Source organism: Oryza brachyantha, chromosome 2 (assembly GCF_000231095.2).
Source record: "Oryza brachyantha chromosome 2, ObraRS2, whole genome shotgun sequence".
NCBI classification, from domain to species: domain Eukaryota; kingdom Viridiplantae; phylum Streptophyta; class Magnoliopsida; order Poales; family Poaceae; genus Oryza; species Oryza brachyantha.
In genome coordinates this window covers 24,346,529-24,369,726 of record NC_023164.2, presented here as the reverse complement: position 1 = coordinate 24,369,726, position 23,198 = coordinate 24,346,529, and the positions used below count along the sequence as shown (strand labels likewise).

The following is a 23,198-nucleotide window of genomic DNA, read 5'->3' as shown; positions in this document are numbered from 1 at the left end:
ACGCCGAGACGATAGTTATCCGTATATATCTAATTATTATACGTTGTATTATTAATTTAAGAAAAATTTTATATCAAAGATAGAAATAGAGCGAAGGCGCGAAACTCTATCTAGTTTGTTTAGACCTCTCTAGTATCGTTGGTTAATATTACACAATTATCAATAATAATCGAAACATCGAAACTTTTTTTCTCAAGATTAAATTTCATATTAAAAATACTCTAAAATCTCAATAATTTGAGACAATCTAATTAATTTTCATAAGATTTTGCAGTGTTTTTCTAGGATTTGAGCCCTGTAAAATTCCTCCAAAACCCTTTGTGTTGCAACATTTTGTACGCTATTCTCCCTTCATTCCAAGATGTAAGCATTTGTATGATTTAATCTTGAATATAAATTCAAGGAAAAGTCAAACAACATACTTACAAATAAAAAATAATTTATGAATATTTTTTTATATATTTATTTTTAGCGATCTAAAAACAAAGGTTAGGAAATAAACTACGTTAAACAAACCAAATCAACTCCAAATTTAAGATTAGAAATTTAAATTTTGACTTATAAGCATATGCAAAAAGAAAAGGATGAGGATAATAAGCTTTCTAGCAATATTCACAATATACATGTTTCAAACTACTTTTCATTCAAAATTCCTCCATTTTATCCTCAACTATATTCTCCCCCATCCATTTATTTATTAAAAAAATATTATAGTCATTTCTTCTCAACATTAATATCTGCTAAGCAATCACGTGCAAAATAATCTATAAATATTTATGAGACAATATAGTATTAGATTAGGACATGACAGTGCATTTTTAATATGCAATAGTATGTAGTACAAATTAGACCTATTTACTACACCGATGATAGTATGGGAAAGCTATATTGAACCAAATGCGGCTTACTCCTCTAATTGATGAATAAATTTGGCAATTAATACAAAAGCAAAGTACATTCGCGCAAATGGAAAGAGCCAGGATCAGTCGAACACCACTATAGATGTCGTTTTTTCTGCTGCGCCATGTACTGTAGCACCAGTATCGCTTTCTATCCCTAGCGAAATTCAATGCTGTAGCGCGTATCTGAATGGTGTCTTTCCATGCAGAGCATATCCCTCAAGTAACGAGTTGCAGGGCAGCCGTGCAGCCCGAGTTATAGCGTGAACAGGGCAAAGAAGAAATTACTACACCGACCGGCGACTGCTAGCTGAGCGCTGAAATATACGACAGCGACAATTATAAAAATACATATTACTCAAGGATTAAAGGTAGCAACCTAAGTATCATGTAGATCATACTTGGAACGCTGCAAAAGACACAGATCATAACTAAGATATCAACAGTGTATAGATCGCATAAGCAGTGCCAAGAGCGATGGGGTAATTAAACGGCAAATAGAGCTCACAGTTTAGTTAAGATCCTAGCGAACAGTATAAGCTAGCGGAACATCGCATCATGCAGCCACAAGGATGATAAATCAGGTTAACTGATCTCGCTTCCAACGCAAGATTATTGCAGTCTGGGTTTTCGCAAATAACACACGCACTTCTCCACTGGATGCTGCAACTCCAACCAGATCTGCAAAGGTGTTTTTTTTTGGGCAGTTACTTCCATGCACCAGCACCACAAGGCAGCCTGCAAGTTGTAGAGTTGGAAGAAAAACTTCAGTCAAACAAAAATGAACAAAACTCTTGCAAATATGTAGATTCGGTCATTATATATACTTATATTATATTATAAGAATCATACGTAATTCAGTATACTACCCAGGCAAGAATTCAAATTCTAACTCTCTAAAAAAGTTAAGAGCATTGACTACGTTTGCATGTATCAGGATTCAGGACACGCGGAATGAAAGAAGTTTAGTTTAAGGGGAAAAAACATTGCACAGGTGTGTATTTCAAGTTTATACATGTCTGGATTTATAAGAAAATAACTATCAGCACAACGCCATACCTCAGCCTCAAAACATATGCCGAAAAACAAAAGAGGCATTATTCCCATCTATGTATCCAAAATATTCATATAATAGATTATATTGCATGTTGATAATATGCTAATCCAACTAGGTGCTAAAGTCATCAATCACAGAATTATAATCCATTAAAGTAACAATAATGATTAATATTCCTGAAGACTTGCAATCCTCAGAAACTCACCCTAGTTTCAGTGATACATCCGAGCCATCATCATTATCCTGTGACTGTGAACTTCCAGAATGTAATGCAGTCATCACAGATTCAGAAGACTGTCCTTCTTCAGTAACAAAATTTTCAGTATCAGCAACTTGCTTCTCAGCTGGTGATATCTGGGATACCTGTATTCAGTACAAAAAAAAACGAGTGTGTTCAGATGGACTGGTCTCAAGTCTCAACAAACAAATGTAAACAATTAATGTCTATACCTGGTTCCTGAGTTGCATGTTCTCCTCCGCCAGCTGTGAACTCTGTAATACAACAAGGAAAATATGCAACATATAAATTGTAATCTTTCCTCTTATTTCAATTGGCAAGGATTTGAATAAACAAGCAGGAACAAGAACATTGCGTGCGGCAGAATCTATTGTAGATTCTTTGTTTTCTATCTTTTAGGCTGCAGTTTTTCCCAAAGAATGGTGTTTGACCAGCTTCCAACAGCAGCATGAAACCTCTACAATACTTGAACGTTAGTAAGGTGTAAATTTTCCTTTGAGATAGTAAATCTGAAAGGAGTGTTGTATGTAAATCGGTAATTGGCGCATGACAGAGATCAACTAAACCAAAATATCCATTTAAATTAATTATTTCTTAAATGGTTAGCCTCTAATTTGATACTCTAGATAGTCAAAATCCACAAGTTTCTATCAAGGAAAGGGATGGAACTTAACCACCAGTACAGTTGGTAAATTTGAAATAACAGGAACAACAAGAAATTGTTTTAAATCACTAAGGACTTCATCGTTTGGCATGGAACAAAGCCACAGCCTCTCCCAGGGATGGGCTGGGAATTCAGCTCGAAATTCCCACTAATCCATGGGGAATGGGTTCAGCGTGTGGTGATCATTAGTAAATTTGCTTGAACTTTGTATCTGCCATCTTGAAAAAAAAAGGCAGAAGATGGCAGCATTTGTCTTGCAAGACGCAACAGTAAATTACAAGTTATTTCTCTCTGTATTGGAAAGAATTATAAGTTAACATTTTACACAGTGATCTATTGCAAAGAAAAAAAAACTGCATATAGGCCAGCAATGAATACCTGTATGTAACATTTACTTCTTTAAAGGTTCTACTTTTGTTGGAAAAATCAAATTGTTGCCAAACTATCAGTGATTCAGGTGAATTTAGTCTAGAAAAACAAGTGATACCTTCCGCTGGAGTTCACTGATTTGTGCCATGAATTGTTGATCCTGTAAAACCATATGGAAATAAAAAATTACACATTTAGGGGAATCAAAAGCATGCCATGCATGTATAAAATCACCAAACCTTTGTCAGCATCACCCTGTGCAGACCAGCTTCCAGGTTTTTTTCCAACTGCTGGAGTTCATCAATACTCAATCCATCAAGCTCCTCACCTCTCATTTGTCTATAATTTGATCATATATCATCAACTATATATATATTGAAGCAAATCCCTCAAGTATAACATCTTTTTTAAAGAAGGGATAGAAGCACAGAACTGACCTAAGACGAAGACTAGCTTCTGCAAGTTGCTCATTCAAATTTGCGTACTTGCTATGTTCTAACTGAAAAGAAAAGATAGAACTATTAGTATTAACTATCAAAAAATATATAGGTTGCATTCTGCACAGCCTGATGGTCAGTGGCATTTATAAGATCTATATAACGTATGGCAAGAGCTGGAGCTCTCAATATATCTACATAACTTTAAGGCACCGTTTGTATTACATGTCTGAGCACATTACTACATTTCTACTAAACCTACTGATTAAATTTGAGCTCATGATCTGTAACTGAAATTAGTTTTACGCTATAGAGGAATTTTTTTTTCTAAGATCCACTAAAGAAGTAGAGAATTATATCGTTTATTGTTTAATGGTGAGTGTATCACAAAAATATGAGAGGGAGTGAAACATTTAAATTGTTTCTACAAGTATTAATATAAAAAAATACAGCGACGAAAAAAATCAAGCAAACAATTTACAAATGTTGGCATACGACCAACAAAGTGGACATCATTTGAACATGTGTATGTGGATCCAATATAATCAGCATACTGAGAACTCTGAATGGATCTCGAATATGCTATTGTTTTCTTAGTATTTTTGTAATATTTTCTATTTGAGGGTACACAAAAAATATTACAATGTTACCAGATACAAAAACCTGATTATCAAAATTATTCTTTGTGCTAACCTAGGCGATGTACATAAAATGACCCATTTTGAACCTTGATGGCATGATCTAATATTGGCTATGCAAGTTAGTGACCATTGGGATGACATATATATGAAGAACAGTATATACTATTATCATAGTAGGAGGAGAATAGCACATACATTCAAGTCGAGCGAAGGCTGCTCTGCTTTCCCCAGATTATTAGAATGCGTATTATACTTGTCGATGACTTCATTCATACTGTCCAACAGAAGACAATGTCAATACTATAGCAGGCTACATACCATAAATCAAAACGAAAACAAAACATAAGCAATACATGGACATTCATAATTATGAAGGCCTGAAGTAGGGATGGCAATCGGGCATGGCGGGCACGGGTTTGAAATATTGCCCATACCCATTACCCGCAAGCGCCGTGTATCCACAGGTTCACCCATTTACCTATCACTATATATAGGTAGGGGTGGGAATAGGCCAAGGCCCGTGGGGTTCTTTCACAACCCTATTTAATTCTTAAAAAAATTTTAGCTCAAAACTCTATACAATTTTATTTTCAATCCGTTTTGAACCCGGCCCTTAAATTTTATAGGCAAAATAGTTGGGCCCATTACCACCCCTATATATATAGGTGATACAACTTTATATGAAATAAATAGCTTTACTCATGGATTAACGATGAACTGCAATGTTTCTAAAGCAACTTAAACATCAGTTTAACTTAAAGTGATCGTGTCATAGTGCAGGATATAAATTAAAGTTTGAATTAACTTTACATTAAAATATTTATAGGCTAGTAATCAAATATCAATTGGATTTGGTGAGTAAACAGGTAAACCAGGCATGGGTAGTGGCTACCCATACGCATGGTAATTTACTCATCGGGCATGGGTTTTGACCCAATAGCATATCCACATGTACATAATGGAGAACATAACCAACCCTAATAGAGTTTTTACTCACGGGTAAATAGGTGATTGAGCATGATTGCCATCCCTAGCCTAAAGGCCTAGGCCAAGTGGACTACAACATTGCAGGACAGTAACCTTAACATAGGTTGATATTGACATGCAGATAAGAGTTGAACAAAAGATAGAAAATGGTAAGAAAGCACCAGATGTACAGGCCATCCAAACGTGGAAGAAGGATCAATACAATGTCCAAGTGCAGAACATATAATCAAGACAGACATTAGTTTATCAACTAAAAAGATAGGTTGTAACTTCCAGATCCAAAACTGATTCAATATTATATTGTGTGACTTTTGTTAGATAGAGGATCAATGTTTTGTGGATTGATCTACCAGCACTTACTATCAGGTAAGAAACAATAGTAAATTGCTTCAGAGGATGATTGATTGTCAACAGTCAAATGTAAAATATTACATACATCTCCGTTTATTCTTTATCTTCTTTCGACAACTAGCTTTAGTTTCTTTTAGTGAACTAAAAATAAATTGTACCATGAATGAAATTAAGTTGAACACCTCGGCGTACCCCAAAAAGCATATCCGAAAAAGTTGTGCTACTGATAACTAATGCAAAACCATAAAAAAGACATCAACATATCTTATCTGATATAATATACTTTCATCAAAGAAATGCAAAGTGCACTACTTGAATTTACACAAAACTATTCTCATCGTTTAGCAAGATCCCTGTTTGATGTACTCCAGTTAATGTGTTACCATGTGCTCTTATAAATCAATGCAAATTAAGCAACCTGAAAAAACAACATAAATTCTAACTAATACTTTTTTGTTTATATATATAAACAGGTACATGGTATATCATTTTTTTTAACTAAGTGAACTTTTCAAAATGGATACATACATGCAGCACAAAGAAACACTGACAGCCAAAGATTCCTCTAAAAGGATCACAAGATTACTTGGGAATCTCACAGGTATAGTTAAAGGGATGTGGGTAAATTATTTTAGTTTATTCGAGAATAAAAGAGGAAGCATATCATAAAAGATGCATGATGGGGAATGCAGGATACATATTATGGTAATATGATCCTAAGGTTGAAGTATTTCACATCATCGTATTACACCAGCAAACAAGATAAGCAGTCCTGGACAGCACAGTGTAAATAGACGTACAGCACAACACCTAGGCGCAAAAAAGGATTGCACTGATCGAGGAAGCATTGGATAGCAACTAACGATACATATATGAGCAGCTCCATTTCTCATCACATAGTAGTTCTGGAACGATGATTTAACACATCACGGATACTAAAAACTACTGCTACATGAAGCGAAGGTCATTAGCTCGATGCACAAAACACGAGACCAAAATGGATGGATCAGCACATAAAATCACATGTACGGCCGTACGCTATTGGCAGGCCTAGTTTTATCACCACCACAGCACTAGCGCGACACACACATCGATTAACTCCACGCACACATAAGCACAGCAAATAACAGAAGTCGCCGTACAATATTCCGGTAGGAATGGCCAAATAAGAAGGGCTACCTACGCACCAGAAAAAGAACAACTCGAAATAATCTGCAAAACCACAGTTGCAGACTACAGTAAATCTCTTTAATACAAGTGGTTCAGAAGTAACAGGACTGATTTTTTTTTTCTCCCACCAGTGGAAATGGGGAGATCTCCGCCAGTAAAAATATTTCCCACGGCGCGTTGCGGTTGAACCCTAGACAAGACGGATCTTACACCTCGCAAGTCGAGGGGAGACCGGAAGAGGAAGCCCGCCTAGATCTATCGAGCTGGGAAGGCCAAGTGCAATCGATATGTATACAGGAGTGAGAGTATGACATACCTGGAGCTGGAGAAGTGCGAGAGCTTTCCGGTGGAGGAGAAGACGATGAGGGCGACGTCGGCGTCGCATAGCACGGAGAGCTCCTCGGCCTTCTTGAACAGGCCGCGCCGGCGCTTGGAGAAGGTGACCTGCCGCGCCGCCGCGCTCTCTATCCTCTTTATCTCCCGCCTCTCCCGCGCCATCGCCGCCGCCGACGACAAAACCCGATCTCCTCCCCCCCCCCCCCCCCTCTCCCCTGGTCCTCCCCCAGCCGTAACGGAAGCGCGCACCCCCTTCGCCGCCGATCGGGAGGCGTTACGTCGTGGTGGCGGTGGTGAAGGGATGCGGAAAGAGGGGGTGGAGTGAGGAAAGGGGAGGAAGACGAGAGGGGGGTGGGGAGTCGGTCGAGGTGAGGCGAGGCGCCGCGCGGCTTCGGCTCGAGATGGGGGGACTTGCTCCTATTGGCAGGTCGACATAAATAAAGCGAGGAGACAGCAGAGGCAAGGCGATGAATGGATGGTGGTGGATGGCAACCCATCGAGAGAGCCCACGCAGTTTTTCACCCATAAAAAACAGCAAAATAAAAAAATTTTCGGAGAAATGTCATGTTAAATGTTTGATCAGATGTCGGAAGGTTTTTTCGGATACGAATGAAAAAACGAATTTCACGGCTAGCCTAGAAACCGCGAGACGAATCTTTTGAGCCTAATTAATCCATCATTAACACATGTTGGTTACTGTAGCACTTATGTTTAATTATGGGCTAATTAGGCTCAAAAGATTCGTCTCAAGATTTCTTTTATAACTGTGTAATTAATTTTTTAATTCATCTATATTTAATATTTTATTTAAATGTCTAAAAATTTGATGTGATGCTTTTAGAAAAATTTTAAAAACTAAACAATGCCTAAAAATCGCGTGACAGGCACAGTGCCGGAGGCGAGGCCACGGGGCCGGCCGGCCCAGTCATTGTTTATGCCACAAGGAACCGCGAGCTGGGGCCCAAAAAAATCTTAAAATAAACCGGAGCAAAGCTACTACTAGGCGATCGATGGATGGGGGGCTATGGTCGGTAGGCGCATGGGTCTACGCGGGGAATGGCGGAGGATTGGGGGAGGCTTCCGGAAAAGGAAAGGGTGGTGGCGTCAGGCGGCGCGGCCGGGGCAGAACAGTACTACTGGCTGTAGCAGGCGGCCGCCGTGGATGTGGTGCCGCGTGCCAAGCGTGCGTGCTGACGGACGGACGAGCGGAACCACGCGAAAGGACGGCGTGTGGTGCGTGCGGTAGAGGGTTTGTTGGGAAGGGACGAGAGGGCAGGCGCCGCGGATTGGGGGCGGGCGGGGCGGCAAGGCACGGCCCGCGCGTGCCGCCTGGTGCTGCAGAGGCCTCCCCGGATTCGCTGTTCCGGCCCCGGCGCTGTGGCGATCCTGTGTGCGCCAGCCGGTGGTGGTGGTGGTGGTGGAGGATCTCCGTCCGGCGTCGCTCTCTCTCCAGGGCATTCCAGAGCTTGCACATTGCCTTTCTTCGGTTTCTCTGCGTTCGGCGGCTCGGCGCTGAGGATGTTCCCCATGAGTGTTTACAATGGACTCTTTTACAATGGACTTGTAATCTTTCTGCTAGTTAATAGTAGTATGTTATGACGAAGGCATGTAATTTATTTTTTAATTGTGTTCTATATTAATTATATAATTGTAGGTTGTCATATATAATTATTCAAATATTTATATTTTAATAGAGTCGTGCCAACTTTTCCTATTTAGCAAACACTATGTCCTAAATATTCCAAATATATCACATTAGCTATTTCATATTTTATTTAATTTTAAAATATTTTTAACATTTTGTCTATTTTAATTGACCTCAAAATGAACTACTCACTATTTTTTGGACAGACCGTGCAGTTATCGCGCTAAACGACATGGTTTTCGTGCCAAAATCGTGGTTACCATTAGATCTAAATTCATATTTTTAAAAACACGAATTAATCATGGTTTCCAAAAAACCGTGCGATAATCCTGCTACCGCCCATGGACGGCTTCGACAGAACCCTAGCTAGTACTACTTTACCGTGGGATCCACGGGTTGTCCTACTGAAAAAATAAAATTATTGATGTATGAGCAGTAAATGGATATTGAGGGGATAACATTTCTTAACTTGTACATCGAGGATACATAAGAAGCTATAGATTGTTTTATTTTACAGCAAAGCTTAATTTAGGATCGGTCTCAAAGTACTCCACCATCTCATACAAATTTTATTCCTTCACCTGTTACCTAAAATCCTATGTTTTGAGCAATAAATATTGGGTTAATTAGAACCATGTCATTATAAACTAACATTTAAAATATATCATTACTATTTGACTAATTGTAATAATGTCATTATAATCAGAACTATTTAAAATATGTCACTTCATACTCTTTCGGTGTAATTTTTTAAAAATATTGAACCATATTGTCCATCTGTTGTTCATTGCGTCTTTGGCGTGTGCAAAGGGCAATTTGGTACCAAAATATCATATCTGAAATGGTTCTAAAATTATAATGATATCCTTACAATTAATCGAATAGTAATAATATTTTAAAACTGACAAATTTATAATGGCATGAATCTAATTAACCCACAAATTTAAATATATCTGAGTCTGTCAATGTGAGAGTGAAACATGTTAAAGTTTAAGTTTGATAGAGCAGACAATAAGTATATTAAAATTTAATGAAGACGAGGAGATTACATTGGAATTTATCTAAAATAAAAGGATGACGAGTACAGTGGGTGCGCAATCACAAACTTCAAACTGTAATCAACCAAAAAAACCTTCAAACTGTAAAAGGAATCGTTTCTTTCAAACAATCAGGTCAAGTGCAAGCATCCTGTCTGAAGCCATGCGACCACGGGGTGTACCGTGTACGGTGTACGTGACCTCAGCATGTAGTACACGCAATTCATACGGATATTTTGTTACCCCAGGCAGTCAAAGGCACGACAGTCCAGCTCCTGCCCCGGTGCGGGCTTTCTTTTGTCATTAAGAGCAAGTTTAATAGTATAGTTAATTATTAGCTCCAATTCTTCGATACACAATCTAATAGACAATTTATATAATAGTTACCTACAAAACATTAATACATGGTCTCACATGTCATATACACACTCTATCTTGGAGTCAGTGTGCAGCTGGCTATAAATTAGAAGTCCACCTCTCTTCTCTCTCCCTTCTTATTTTTTTTAAAATATGCTTATAGTTGTCTTAGAGCAAAATAGTATAATCAACTACTAGCTTCAATTTATCTATAGTCAATCAAATAACGAACTCATACAATAGTTACCTCTAAAACATCAATACATGATTCCACATATCATACACATATTTTATCTTGTAGCCTATATGTAGCTAGCTACAAATTAGTAGTCCATCTCGTTTCTTTTCATTCTTATCTATTTAAAATATGTTTATAGCTACCTTATAATCTGATTCTTATCTCTTTAAAATATGTTTATAGCTACCTTATAATCTGATATTGTAGCTGCTCTTCTAGCTTGTGGCCCCGACGCATGTGAATCGTGACAAAAGTTATACGGAGCATGCTCTCATTTCTGCTACACACGGCGCTGTTTCTCCAAGTACTTCACTACACTGCTACACGCGGCGTCTTTTGTGGTTTGCCCCTTTTGCCCAAGCCCAGGTTTACCTGTAGAGTCTAGAGACTGGCTTTAGTTAGTAGCTACTATAGCTTACCTTAGGCCTTAGGCCCTGTTTAGAGGCATTTGAAATGATAAATGATAAATAATAAAAGTTTTGGTGGTAAAAGTTTTAGCATTATATTTTGCAAGTTGGAGTTTAGAGGCATGTAAAAGTTACCATTTTTCTGGCAAAAGTGAGAGGTGGTTCACGACCCTATGTACTTTTTGGTGAAATTTACTACTCTAGACTGCCAAATGTCAAATGCAAAGTTGTTATTTTCTTACTCTAGTGTTTAGATCCATTTTGCCAAAAAGTGTTTCAAAATGATAAAACTTTTACCATTTTGAGAGATCTAAACAAGGCCTTAATTGGGGGGCCATAGGCCGGGCCACGCAAGCCCACGCATTCTACGAACGCGCATGAATTCAGAGCAGGTAAAATAGCAGACTATAAGCCAGTTATAAGTATATTTTAAAGAGAAGAGAGAAGAGATGTGGGCTATTGTAGCCAGCTGCACACGGACTCTAAAATAAAATATGTGTATGACATGTGAGTTTATAGATAACTATTGTATGAATTGGCTATTAGATTGACTATAGATAAATTAGAGCTAGTCGTTGGCTGTACTATTGAACTTGCTCTCACTATGCATAAACAGGTCGCGTGGCACATCTTACGATGTTAGGGGAGCAAAGCGTGTCGATTGACAGCCGAGAGCATGTACAATAGCATGCTGTAAACTAGTTATAAGGCTATAAATATATTTTAAGAAGATATAAGAGTATATATTTGTATGACAGATAGGATAATGTAGTATATGTTTTATATGTGACTATTGTATAAATTGGTTATTAGATTAACCGTAGATGATTTAGAGATATCAGTTGGTTGTACTATTAAACTTGCTCTGAGTAGTTGAGACCCCAGGCCCGCAAGCGAAAATGTCAGCCCTCGTGGCGGCATCCAAAAGGCTATGAGGATTTTTGCCCACCAGCAAACGCGATCGATCGCCCGCGGACACCGAGTCGACGTTGCGATCCACGGTAATTTGCTTACCTCTAGTACCCCGCGCCACGGGGCAGAGCGCTTAGGCGGAGACGTCTCCAATACAGTCTAGTGATGTCGGACGCGCCAGGAATCTAGGATGCAGCTAGCGGCTCATGGCTCGGTAACGCAACTAGCAGGTTGCAAGTGACACCGAGCACTGCTAGCGCTCGTGGATCGTGGGTTGTTTTGATGTAGGATATAGAGCAGCTCAGCTTTGGTGTGTCACATGGTACCATCAAAGTTCGGAAGGACAAATGAGCTAGTTGCTTGAGGCTCAAATCCATATATATACGCGATGCAATGACATGGTGGGTGGTGTCGTTAGGCTACATAAGAACTCCGCCACTAGCTCAGATGAACGAGTAGTTCTATTGGGACGCACATACCGTTTAGTAATCACATATGCTTTACAAAACTATGTATCTAAAAAACGACTTACGTGTAAAGACTTAGTTAAGAATTGCGTTGGTTGAGTGCATCCCCCGCTTTCATGAAGACGATTGCTTCTTACCATCGAGGTTCGTCGGTGGTAGATGACGAGGAGAGAAACGGAGGCTGAAGAGACAAAGAGACCAAGGGCCGCTCCTCGCCATGGCGATTGCTACCACAAGCTCCTTCATTGCCATTGTCTCGCCGTGGTGGTAGATGGCGATTGTCTCGCCATGGCTAAAGAGACAAAGAGACCACATTCCTGAGCAAATCAATCGCCGAGGACACCACACCTAGTAGATATGTCATCTAGTGGTCTAGGCCTCTACTTCGAGTAGATCCACCCTCTCCACATGGCAACTGCCCCATGCATCGGTCACCGCCATTAAGGACATCACTTCTGTGCTCGCCTTGATATGCTCACCACAAACAATGACAAAATAGACAATGACAGTGATGTCCCTATCTTCATTGCCATTGGAGATATATGACCCGTCAATGTCATCTAGGCTAGCAAGGTAGACCGGGAACACGATGCCAATAGAGGGGAGAGAGAAAAGTGGCATTGGCGTGAAGTAGGATGAGAGAGTGGCACCGACACCAGTGCGAAGAAGAGATGGAAGATTGGTGTTTATGGATTGGAGAATATTGACGTAAGCGAGGGGAGGGTGAATTTATTTGTTTTATAGTTTTCTGCGGTGTTCAGTGTAAAAATACAAGGCGTAGAAGCTAACAAATAAAATTGAAACCACTAATTGAGCCAATTTACGTGGTGAGAGAGAGGGTGTGATGCCATCCTATGTGACATGTTTTCTCTCTAGTCTCCATCTGAGAGCACTATATAAGTAGCTTGCATTTTGCGTGGCCTCAACCACTGGTGATCTCTTTTTTCCATTCGTAATATATCAATATATACATACGACCTTGAATTGCTAAAATGTGCATAAGACACTCCATGGGCATGACACCGCCATGGTCCCATGGCACACGGACGTTGTACCTCGTTACCACGCACCCATAAAGCGCCACCCCCGTGGTGCCATGCCGACAATGCACGCCAATACGACACCAATAGTGGTGGCTCCTATAATTGACCTAACTCGTGTCTAGGGGTAAAAACGACTCAGACATAGACAAAAACTATATCTACCATTTTCTTTTACATATCTTTTCTGGAATTGGAATAAATAACCTAGAAACGAAAACATAATCAAATATTATTGAATACAGAAACACAATGAATACAGTAACATAAATTTATCACATTATAAAAAATTCTCGAACCAAGCTTTTAATTTTTTTCTAAAACAATAGATCGAGAATTCCAAATTTTAGCAACTGACAATAGCACATTATATAATAATATTGGGCACCCACCCGTTTCTCCTGTTGTGTATCCTTCCCATGAGCCTCGGTTGGACGAACGGGCTATAAGTAATTTTCAACTATAGAAACTGCCTTTAATTATGAAGAAAATAATATAAACCCTCTTTAATTATGAAGAAAGCAAGTCCATGGGTTAGTTAGCAATAGGTCTCACGAAACTATAGCTGACAACGCAGTAACTAGACTTACCGCTAGGGCATGGTAGCGGTAACCCGACGGTTTCATTTGGATAATATTTGTTTAAATATAAATTTTTTCGGTTCAAGAAGCGACGAGTTTAATTCCAAACCACATGGTTACCACAATGAAACCACGACAAAATCATCATTCTTACCTTAGTTCAACCAGCGGTAGTTTTCACTTCAAAACACGTAACCGCGGCAAAACCGCGTGATTAACATGATAAAATAGTAATAAATCCATTCCTACCACTGACTTTGAATTCAAATTTTAGAAGACAAATTCGCCATGATTTTCGCATTTACCGTACGACAATACGATAACTTCGGTATATCAAACGGTTTAGGAAACCTAGATATCAAAGAACCGTGGAGCCTCTCGTGTCGGGAGAAACAACTGAATAACCGATGGATTGACGACAGGGTCAACCACGTCCATTTGCAGCGAATCACTACACAATCGCTTAGTATCTGAAACTCTGTTACCTAAGTTAATTGGGTTAATAGATCCATGATATTATAAATTTGTCTTTAAAAATATCATTACTATTCGACTAATTATAAGAATACCATTATAATTTCAGGACTATTCAAAATATGCCATTACGTACCATTTTAGTGCACTTTTTAAAATTTTTGGGACATATTGCCCTCATACTCTTCACTGCACACTTCGGGTCGATGTTGTAAGTAAAAAGGACAATTTGATTCAAAAAAATTTTTAAATGTACCGAAGGGATACTTAGTGGCACATTTCAAATAGTTTTAAAATTATAATGACATCCTTCCAATTAATCGAATTATAATGACATATTTTAAAACAAACAAGATTATAATGACATGGATCTAATTAACCCAAGTTAATTTGGTGTCAAAATGGAAGGCAACCACATCTAAATCTAACAGACTCATATTTTTCTTCTACCTGTACTTATGTTTATAAGTTAAAATTCAAAATTTTATCTTAAATTTGGAGTTTTTTATTGTACTTTATTTTTTTCCTTTTTTGCTTTTAGATTGTTTAGAATATATAAAAAATATTTTTTATTTACAAATATGTTGATTGTTTTTTTCTAAAATAATACAGACAATCACCCCTGAGTATGGCCGCCTTATCAGATAACCCAAGACCATACATCGAGACCAGGCAGCTGATCAGCTCGGTTCATGCATGAAGATAGCAGCGCAGTTGTTTGTGACTCGAGGAGATCCTCTGAGCCGTGAGAGGTCTCGATCGGACGGCTCCAAGCCCCCAACCCAAGGCGCATCACGTACAGCATCCGCCACGTGACGAAGGAGAGTCAAGCCAGAGAGTCCCGTCGCTTGCACAGCTAAAATGCGAAGGCTGCGTCCGCGTGCCCCGTTTGATCGACCACGAGACTACAAGAGGAGAAGGCAGCACAGCACGCAAGCACGCAGCTGTTGCAGCCACGCCTCCGCGACCCCCGGCTGCGCGAGGAGGCGGCGAGCTCGGGCCGGAGACCCGAGGGAGGGAGTGCGAGGCCGCCAGCCATGGCGACGGGCAACCTGGCCAGCGTGGTGGTGGCGGTGGACGGCAGCGAGGAGAGCATGAACGCGCTGCGGTGGGCGCTCGACAACCTCCGCCTCCGCCCCGACGGCGCCCTCGTCGTGCTCCACGTCCAGCCGCCGCCCAGCATCGCCGCCGGCCTCAACCCCGGACCCATCCCCTTCGGCGGCCCGAGTAAGCGATCTCGTACTCGTCCTCGCGGAAAGCTAGATGGACGCTTCGGTCCTGTGAGCTTGTGGCTCTTGCCCATTTTGTTTGTTTGCGGTCGAGCTGGGTCTGATGGTTTCTTGGCTGGTTGGTCGGCTTCGATGGTCAGGCGAGGTGGAGGTGCCGGCGTTCACGCAGGCGATCGAGACGCACCAGCGGCGGATCACGCAGGCGATCATGGATCACGCGCTCAAGATTTGCTCCGAGAAGAATGTGAGGGCGAGCATTTGTGCTGGCAATTGCTCACCGATTTCAATTTCTGGTCTTCTCTTTTGGTGATTGAGCATTTGGGCTGGTCTTGTTGCAGGTGGAGGTGAAGACGGATGTGGTGGTTGGGGATCCCAAGGAGAAGATATGCGAGGTGACGGCCAATCTCAAGGCCGATCTGCTCGTCATGGGGTGCCGCGCTTTTGGACCTCTCAAGAGGTAATAGATAAGCACTCTCCCTGATCTGTAGCTAAGTTGGTGCTGGTTTGACTCTGTCTACCTAATGGGGAACAGATTGTGTGCAATTTCATAAATTGTATCACAATCTGCACTTCTGCAGCATAGGGGAATCAGTATATTCACTACTCCTTGTTAGTACTAGGAACTATTTTAAGTCAATTTGAGGGTGAAAATGATACAAGGATTAAAGAGAAAAGAAAGAGCTACAGATCAGGGAATTTCTAGCTACTGAAATTATAGTGTCATCACCGTAGTACCTGTGGGAAAAATTTTACGGGCAACAGGAATGCTGTGATGGTGGCCTGTTGACTTGTTTTATTCCAAGTTCAGTTCCTGACCTCTTTAAGACAAGAATTGTGCTCAGGCACTTAGCATCTATTATGTGCAAATTTTGAGCTAAAAACTGGAAAAGGGAAAAGATCTAGGTATCCTTGTTCCTAGCATATTCAATAGGTATGCAGTTCTGCAATATGACACAATCTTTTGTGGTCTTGAAACCCTGTAAGACAGCTAAACTATTTACAGATTTGTCAAATGACACCATTTTTCTTTTCTTTAAAAAAAATGAATACTGATGACTGGTGACACAAAAGAAGCTTTCAGTAAGCAGTGAGTGGAACCATTAGTTTGCATTGGATCATTAAATTTTGGTACAGATTTCGACTATGCTTTGACATGTAAATTTCTCACAGTAGCCAGCCCTATTTCTTCAGCCTAAGTAGATCATGGTCATGAGAATTGAGAATACACTAAGGCATGCATTCAAATCCTTAACGCCACTACTATTTTATCGAGTGCAATCGATCTAGTGTTGATGTATCTAGGCCATGAACCTTTTAAGAAATTCTTGCTTGATTTTGTTTAAATTACTTTGGTTATCAATTTATTTATTCCTTGTGTTTTGGTTTATATAGAGACATGTGCTTCTTGTTTAGATTTATGTTTCGTATTTTGAGTTGTTTCTGTTGTACAGAATGTTCTTGGGAAGTGTTAGCAACTACTGCATCAACAATGTGACCTGTCCTGTTGTCGTGATCAAGGGCACTTGAGCCATCTTGGGTCAACATTCTTTCACATTTGAAGCATCTACGGTTGCTCCTGTGCTATCTGTAGTTCCACAATATAGTACTGCATATTTCACATTTGAAGACTACTGTATTATGCATCGTTTGGTCTCTTGGTGGTGCTTACGGAGAGCTACGGATGAGAGCTTTCATGTTCATTTTCAGCAATCCCTTGGTGATGCTTACGGATGAGAGCTGTCATGTTCATTTTGAGCAAGGAAAAATGTATTGGTTCTTGAATTGTGCAAATAAATCTGCCATGTAGCACGTTGTTTTGTATATTCTTGCATTTGTTTTGTTCCATGTAAAACATAATAAAACTTGTCAGAAACAATGTTTCCTTTGTTTTTGTTTGCATGAAATCCTGTGATCCTGTCACAGCAGCGAACTGTTCCAATTTTCAGCCCTGCCCATTAGACGGGTACCCGTACCAGCCCTTCCCATTCAGTAGTTGAGAATTGACATATGTTGAACAAATTTAGAGTGCAGCCTCTCTATCAGTATACTGCATCTTGTTACCAGCTTCCGAACTGCCTTGATTGTATTTTTCGGAGATGCACATGATGGAACACAGGAGTGATAACAAAGGATAGATGATCCAAGACGTACAAGGCCCATTCCAGACAGCTATAATAATACAGATAGTAGTGCAATTGGTGATCACTAATCACCAATGGATACAAAATAACGGATGACAGACTATCGAACGAAGCATAAACAATGAAGCAAACATACTAGTAGCAGTAGCAACAGCACCATTTTCAAGCAAACCAACCATCTATTTTGACAGAACTTGCAATGGACAAGAATGTCTTCTTCACTTGACATTTCCCTGTTCCCATGCAGGCTTCGTTTCGTTTTAATGCCCTGTAATTTGTAAATGGGTTCAGTCTCAGGCTCTTGTTGAGCTGCTGCTGCTGCAGCAGCATTCAATATACAGACTTAACCTGAAGGATGAGAGTATGTTTAGGCTGCAGCTCATCGGCATTCCTTGTATCCGGCGAATCAACTGCGATCACTGGACGACGACGCAATTTTAGCGATCCTTGATGTGCGTGAGCTGCTGATGCTCCAGCGATGTCAGGCAGTAGGAGCTTCCTACTGAAGTTCTTGAGTTGAGCACCCGCAGTGTCAGCTGTTTGAGCAGAAAATGCGAGCACTCCTTCCTTGAGAGCAGGAGTGGCTGCCATCCCCATTCTTGCGCCGGCAATCCCATTGTCTCCAGTGCGCGCAACCTTCTTGATCCCGACGAAAGTCTCGGTGAACCGACGGATGTAAGCCACGCGGTAGTTCGGCGGCAGGTGGAACGCGCTCGTGGAGCCAATTGGGGCGGCGAAGATGCCGCCGTCCTTGAGCGCCCTATCGGCGAAGCCAACCCTGTCGCCGTCCTTCTCGAAGTAGCCGAAATCCAGCACGAGGTCGACGGATTGGTCTCCTGTCATAAGCAACTCCCGCAGCGTGATGTGCCGCATGGAGGCGGCGTCCTGTCTCAGGGCGGGAGTGCGGCAGTCTCCATTGGCGCCGAGGAAGACGGCGCGCGCACCGGGGGCGAGCAGGCCCTCGCGGCGGAGGTCGCGGAGCAGGAGCCCCGCCTGGAGCGCGGCGGCGCACGCGTCGTCCCCGGCGCGCCTGCGTGCGGGGGACTCGGCCGCGCGGAGCCAGGCCAGGGAGAGCAGCGCGACGGCGAGGAACACCGAGCGCGCGATCACGCGGAGGATGCGCGGGTCGGGGAGGCGGATCACGACGCTGCCGTCCGGCATCGGAGGCCCGGTGAGCTAGCGAGCGTGTGTGTGTGAGAGAGATATATATAGAGAGAGCTATATACCGCAGAGACGGCAGCGAGTAGAAGGAGTCCGGCGAGGGAGGGAGCCGGCGGACGGGCTTAGCGGGTGCAGAAGCGGGCGGCGGTGTGGTTGCCACCCACGAGGGCGAGGCGGCCCTGCGGCGCGCGGAGCGTGAGGAGGAGGAGCTGCCGGATCCGCTCGGCCTCCATGGAAGCAGCCCACTGATCCACCCGCTGGGCTAGTGGGGAGATCGACCCGGCGCTAGGTCTCCATCGGCGGTGGCCGCCGGTGGGGGATACCGGAGGTCTTCGTGGGGGCGTCGAATTGGGGTGGTGGATGGCGATGAGCGGCGGCGCGCCGGGGGTGTGTTTAAGGGGAAGCTAGGTTGGGTGGCTTCGGAACGGTCCGGTGGGAAGCGAGCGACCGGCGCAGTGGCGCGGTCGGGCCGGGCGGACGGTGGGGATCGGATGGTTGCTGCAAGAATCTGTTCTTTTGGTGGACTTGTAACAGGTTCCGAGTCTGCAACCGTCGTACTATCTGTCCAGTATGATTTTCATATACGCATATTAACCATGCTTGCAACAGAATTTTATTAAAAAATATCATTAATATTTTATTAAAATATAATTAATAAAATTTGTTCAACATATATGTCTTAACTTTTTTTCTTTTAAAAAATAGAAGGAAGTTAGTGGTGGGGTAGGTGGCAGATTCACCATCACCCACCATCACCACCACTACTCCCTTTTACAGGAGCAGTAGATAATCATTTGTTTTATTTAAAGATTTTATAAAAAACTAAAAAAATAGTCCTATATTATTTGTGTTTTATTATCTAATAACAATAAAAAAACTAATCACAAAAGATTTAAAGTAAAAGATGATTGAATGTTAAGCATAAACAATGTAAACATATATTTATCGGGGACATAAGGAGTATATTAATACTGTATTTGCATATTAAATATAGATAGAGGGTTTGCACGTTACGCAGTATTTTATTAACGAAGTTATACGCTGGAGTAGTGCTAATATGTATTCCACCTTGACCAACAATTGTCGTCAAAATTATCACTCCGGACTAATGGATCATAACAACATCTCGAAAAAAAAATGGCTAGATTTTGAGGTGTATCATAGTGGTTCCATACTGTGTCTTTGAATATGACGTAATATAACACTCTATCTGTTTCAAAAGACTTTACTTTTTTACTAACATCAAAGTTTAAGGACAAATATCTTGGATTTGAAAACTAGGAAACAAATATATTAGGATTTAAAAAGTGAACAATATTTTAGTTTTGTAGATTTGTATTGATATGTGAGAATTAAACTAAAAATAAAGTCTTTTGGGATGAAATAAGTAGTATACAGTAGTATTTTTCAATATAAAATAGAAAAACACGAACAGAGCTAATATACCATCAGTGAAAAAAAATATTTTCTCTCCATCCAACGAAACAGAAGACGTCAGAATAATACCACAAAAAGTATATATGAGCATAACGCAAAGATATCATTTCTCTTTTTTTATAACAACACACTAGAGGGTGACATTTTTATCTTTTTTAGGTTAATTAGATTCACGTCATTATAAATTTGCTAGTTTTGAAATATGTCATTACTATTCGACTAACTGTAAAGACGTATACTATTTCAAATATACTATTTTTGATCAAATGTCCTTTGCATATACAAAGAGCGAACACAGTGAACAATAAAGGATCGATATTGTCATTTTTTTAAAAAAATACCCCGAAAAAGTATGGAGTGATATATTTCGAATAATTTTAAAATTATAATGATATCCTTAGTCATTACAATTAATCAAATAGTAATGATATATTTTAAAACTAGCAAATTTATAAAAATTTATAATGATATGGATCTAAATAATTTTTTTAAGGCGAGTGAATAGAGTGATATAGTTAAAATTCTCCTTTTCTTTTTCTAGAGATAATAAAAAGATCCACTACTTGTAACCCTGAAAGGTCCACCAGTCCACACCACTGATCATCATAGCACAAACGCCGCCGTCGAGGCGAGTCCAATCGAGAAGAAGGGAGGAAAGGCAATCGGAGAAGAGGAGGATGGGCTTCGAGAAGCAGATCCTGAAAGCCGGCACCGGCCCCACGCCGGTCAAGGGCCAGAAGGTCACCGTCCACTGCACCGGCTTCGGTTCGCCGCTTCTCCCTATCCCCCAAAAACCTTCCCTTTCATGTTCTTTTTCTTGGATCTATGTATGAAATAGCTGAATCGCCCTGAACGGTTGGCACCAGATGCTCCCAGAGCCCCAGATCCATGTCATGTTAGATCTCGTGTTTGGTGCCAATCTTGTATTTTTGACTAGTTGGTTTAGATTCGGATCGCTGTTGTTAGTGTACCTCTATCCAGTACTCCAGTCCTAGTTCTGTTTTGTGGGTAGATTTTTGTTCCTTCTAGTAGATTGTTTGGTCCTAATTCTGTTTTGTGAGTAGATATTTGGAATTTCTGCTTCGGACTAGTCAAACCTAACTTGTTTTTTTCTTTGCTATGTTGCTTTCTTCAGGAAAGGATGGTGATCTCTCTAAGAAGTTTTGGAGGTACAAAAATTACCCCTTTTCTTGCTTTGTCTGACGGAGAGTGTCATTGGTTCAATCAGTGTCGTGTGGACTGCAAAACTTCCTTTTGTCACATATTGTCTACATATTGTTTATAGGTAGAATAAAATGCTGATCCAATTAACCCTAAATCCATTTATCAAAATTTGTGGGTTATTTTGGATATAAGTTCTAATAAATTGTTCACAAAAGTGATGTTGTGATCGTCTGTTTCTCTCAGCACAAAGGACCCAGGCCAGGAACCATTTAGTTTCAATATCGGCCAGGGCTCAGTGATCAAAGGTAATCTCATCTCAAATAGCTAACCAATTCATACATAATCATTCTTCAAGGATGTAATTGGTGTATATGTTCCTCTATTGCCGTAGATTCTATAGTTACGTCCAATTTCATTATGGAAGTAAATGATTTTGTCATCCTAAAGCTAAAGAAAATGAGCTATCTTGATTGCTACGTCCAATTTCATTTCATTTTCTTTCACAAAATTAGTTCTTTGCACAGCTAGCATTGAATCAGAAATTGAGAATACTATTCATTGTGATCTTTTTTTTTGTTGTTGTACACTTGAGATTATCAAATCAAATTTATGATCTATTTGCTAGTTGTGTTCTCTCCTCATGATGCACTCATGTAACCAGTGCTGTTTTAGATGTAGATTGTACATTTGCATAACTTCTCCACTATCATACCACATGTTCAAGCCATCGCGTAGCAGTTTCAGTCATCACTCATTTGTTGGTGCAAATTTAACTCTTTTGATCAATATATAATAACTGCTCTCTTGATTTATAGGATGGGACGAGGGAGTTATGACCATGCAATTGGGTGAAGTTGCTCGTATTCAGGTACGCAGAGGATTTTTTTTTTCAGACTTGTCTAAATTGTTTTTATGTGTCTGCACGATTGGTTAGTGTCAAATAAATTCAAATGCTGATTTACTTGGCATCATTGGTACCTTAAAACATTTCCTGTTGTTTTGGAGCGCTTAATACACATATGTAGCACTTATCTCTCCAATCGAGAAGTATTGGAAACAGCTTAAATATGGATAAGTGGTATTTTGCCTTTTCAATGCCATGCAGCTCCTATTTCCTGAAATAAAACTATAGTACTATGCAGCATTGTGCTTCTTTGTATATTGATTCTTTCCCAATAAACGAAGACTCTTTTTTTATGTAAATACTGCATATTTAATTCCATCCATAAATCGATTTTTCCTCCTATGCTCTGAGTTCCAATATCAATACCAATTCGTTATGTATGAATGATGGATGAGATTCCATGGATATAGAGCCAGTTCCAATAGACATTGAACGTTCCGGTTCACGTGCATCCAGCAGGAATTGAACCCGCAAATTTACCAATTACGAAGTCTTTTGGTATATCCTGGCTCCTGATGTTTTGTGTTCTCTTGTTGCAGTGCACCCCGGATTATGCATATGGAGCTGGCGGGTTTCCGGCCTGGGGAATTCGACCAAACTCGGTGCTGATATTCGAGATCGAGGTTCTTAGCGCCCAGTAAACGCGTCATGTCATTCTGGATGGTTCTGAAATGCCATGCTCTTCTGAAATAATTGTAACGTCACAACCCTACTGAGTGCTATACTGGAGTGATGCTCTATTCTATCTTCAGCGAGTTAATCGTTGCCACTGTGACACTGGCTGTCTGTGAACATGATAATAAGTTTTATTCTGTACCTTTTCGCTTCCGTATCAATGTATCATGAGACGGCAGT

The 23,198-nt window shown here is 40.6% G+C and overlaps 4 protein-coding genes across 4 annotated transcripts; 2 read left to right on the top strand and 2 right to left on the bottom strand.

Moving 5' to 3' along the window:
• Positions 1–1,297: 1,297 nt before the first annotated feature.
• Positions 1,298–7,574, bottom strand: LOC102710765 (MADS-box transcription factor 22). The gene is made up of 8 exons (XM_006649002.2): positions 7,130–7,574; positions 4,501–4,579; positions 3,665–3,726; positions 3,467–3,566; positions 3,346–3,387; positions 2,407–2,448; positions 2,162–2,319; positions 1,298–1,637 (listed from the first exon to the last, which is right to left on the bottom strand). Exons 1-8 carry the CDS (start codon positions 7,309–7,311, stop codon positions 1,607–1,609), a joined length of 696 nt encoding a protein of 231 aa, XP_006649065.2. The 5' UTR covers positions 7,312–7,574; the 3' UTR covers positions 1,298–1,606.
• Positions 7,575–15,202: 7,628 nt separating this feature from the next.
• LOC102717317 (universal stress protein PHOS34) lies at positions 15,203–17,207 on the top strand. The gene is made up of 4 exons (XM_006647879.3): positions 15,203–15,534; positions 15,677–15,780; positions 15,875–15,993; positions 16,988–17,207. Exons 1-4 carry the CDS (start codon positions 15,345–15,347, stop codon positions 17,061–17,063), a joined length of 489 nt encoding a protein of 162 aa, XP_006647942.1. The 5' UTR covers positions 15,203–15,344; the 3' UTR covers positions 17,064–17,207.
• Positions 17,208–17,475: 268 nt separating this feature from the next.
• LOC102717039 lies at positions 17,476–19,187 on the bottom strand. The gene has a single exon (XM_040521467.1). The coding sequence runs from the start codon at positions 18,836–18,838 to the stop codon at positions 18,008–18,010; it is 831 nt and encodes a 276-aa protein (XP_040377401.1). The 5' UTR covers positions 18,839–19,187; the 3' UTR covers positions 17,476–18,007.
• A 1,657-nt stretch (positions 19,188–20,844) lies between these two features.
• Positions 20,845–23,159, top strand: LOC102716475 (peptidyl-prolyl cis-trans isomerase FKBP12). The gene is made up of 5 exons (XM_006647877.3): positions 20,845–21,040; positions 21,411–21,444; positions 21,683–21,744; positions 22,255–22,307; positions 22,883–23,159. The coding sequence occupies exons 1-5, from the start codon at positions 20,953–20,955 to the stop codon at positions 22,982–22,984; spliced, it is 339 nt and encodes a 112-aa protein (XP_006647940.1). The 5' UTR covers positions 20,845–20,952; the 3' UTR covers positions 22,985–23,159.
• The last annotated feature ends 39 nt before the right edge of the window (positions 23,160–23,198 follow it).

Coding starts and splice junctions, on each gene's coding strand:
- LOC102710765 (XM_006649002.2), bottom strand. CDS start 7,311: ATGGCGCGGGAGAGGCGGGAGATAAAGAGGATAGAGAGCGCGGCGGCG. Junction 4,580..7,129: donor TCGCACTTCTCCAGCTCCAG/GTATGTCATACT, acceptor TCTGTTGGACAG/TATGAATGAAGTCATCGACA. Junction 2,449..3,345: donor TCAGTGAACTCCAGCGGAAG/GTATCACTTGTT, acceptor GTTGTATTACAG/AGTTCACAGCTGGCGGAGGA.
- LOC102717317 (XM_006647879.3), top strand. CDS start 15,345: ATGGCGACGGGCAACCTGGCCAGCGTGGTGGTGGCGGTGGACGGCAGC. Junction 15,781..15,874: donor AGATTTGCTCCGAGAAGAAT/GTGAGGGCGAGC, acceptor GTCTTGTTGCAG/GTGGAGGTGAAGACGGATGT. Junction 15,994..16,987: donor GCTTTTGGACCTCTCAAGAG/GTAATAGATAAG, acceptor TCTGTTGTACAG/AATGTTCTTGGGAAGTGTTA.
- LOC102717039 (XM_040521467.1), bottom strand. CDS start 18,838: ATGCCGGACGGCAGCGTCGTGATCCGCCTCCCCGACCCGCGCATCCTC.
- LOC102716475 (XM_006647877.3), top strand. CDS start 20,953: ATGGGCTTCGAGAAGCAGATCCTGAAAGCCGGCACCGGCCCCACGCCG. Junction 21,445..21,682: donor CTCTCTAAGAAGTTTTGGAG/GTACAAAAATTA, acceptor TGTTTCTCTCAG/CACAAAGGACCCAGGCCAGG. Junction 22,308..22,882: donor GTGAAGTTGCTCGTATTCAG/GTACGCAGAGGA, acceptor CTCTTGTTGCAG/TGCACCCCGGATTATGCATA.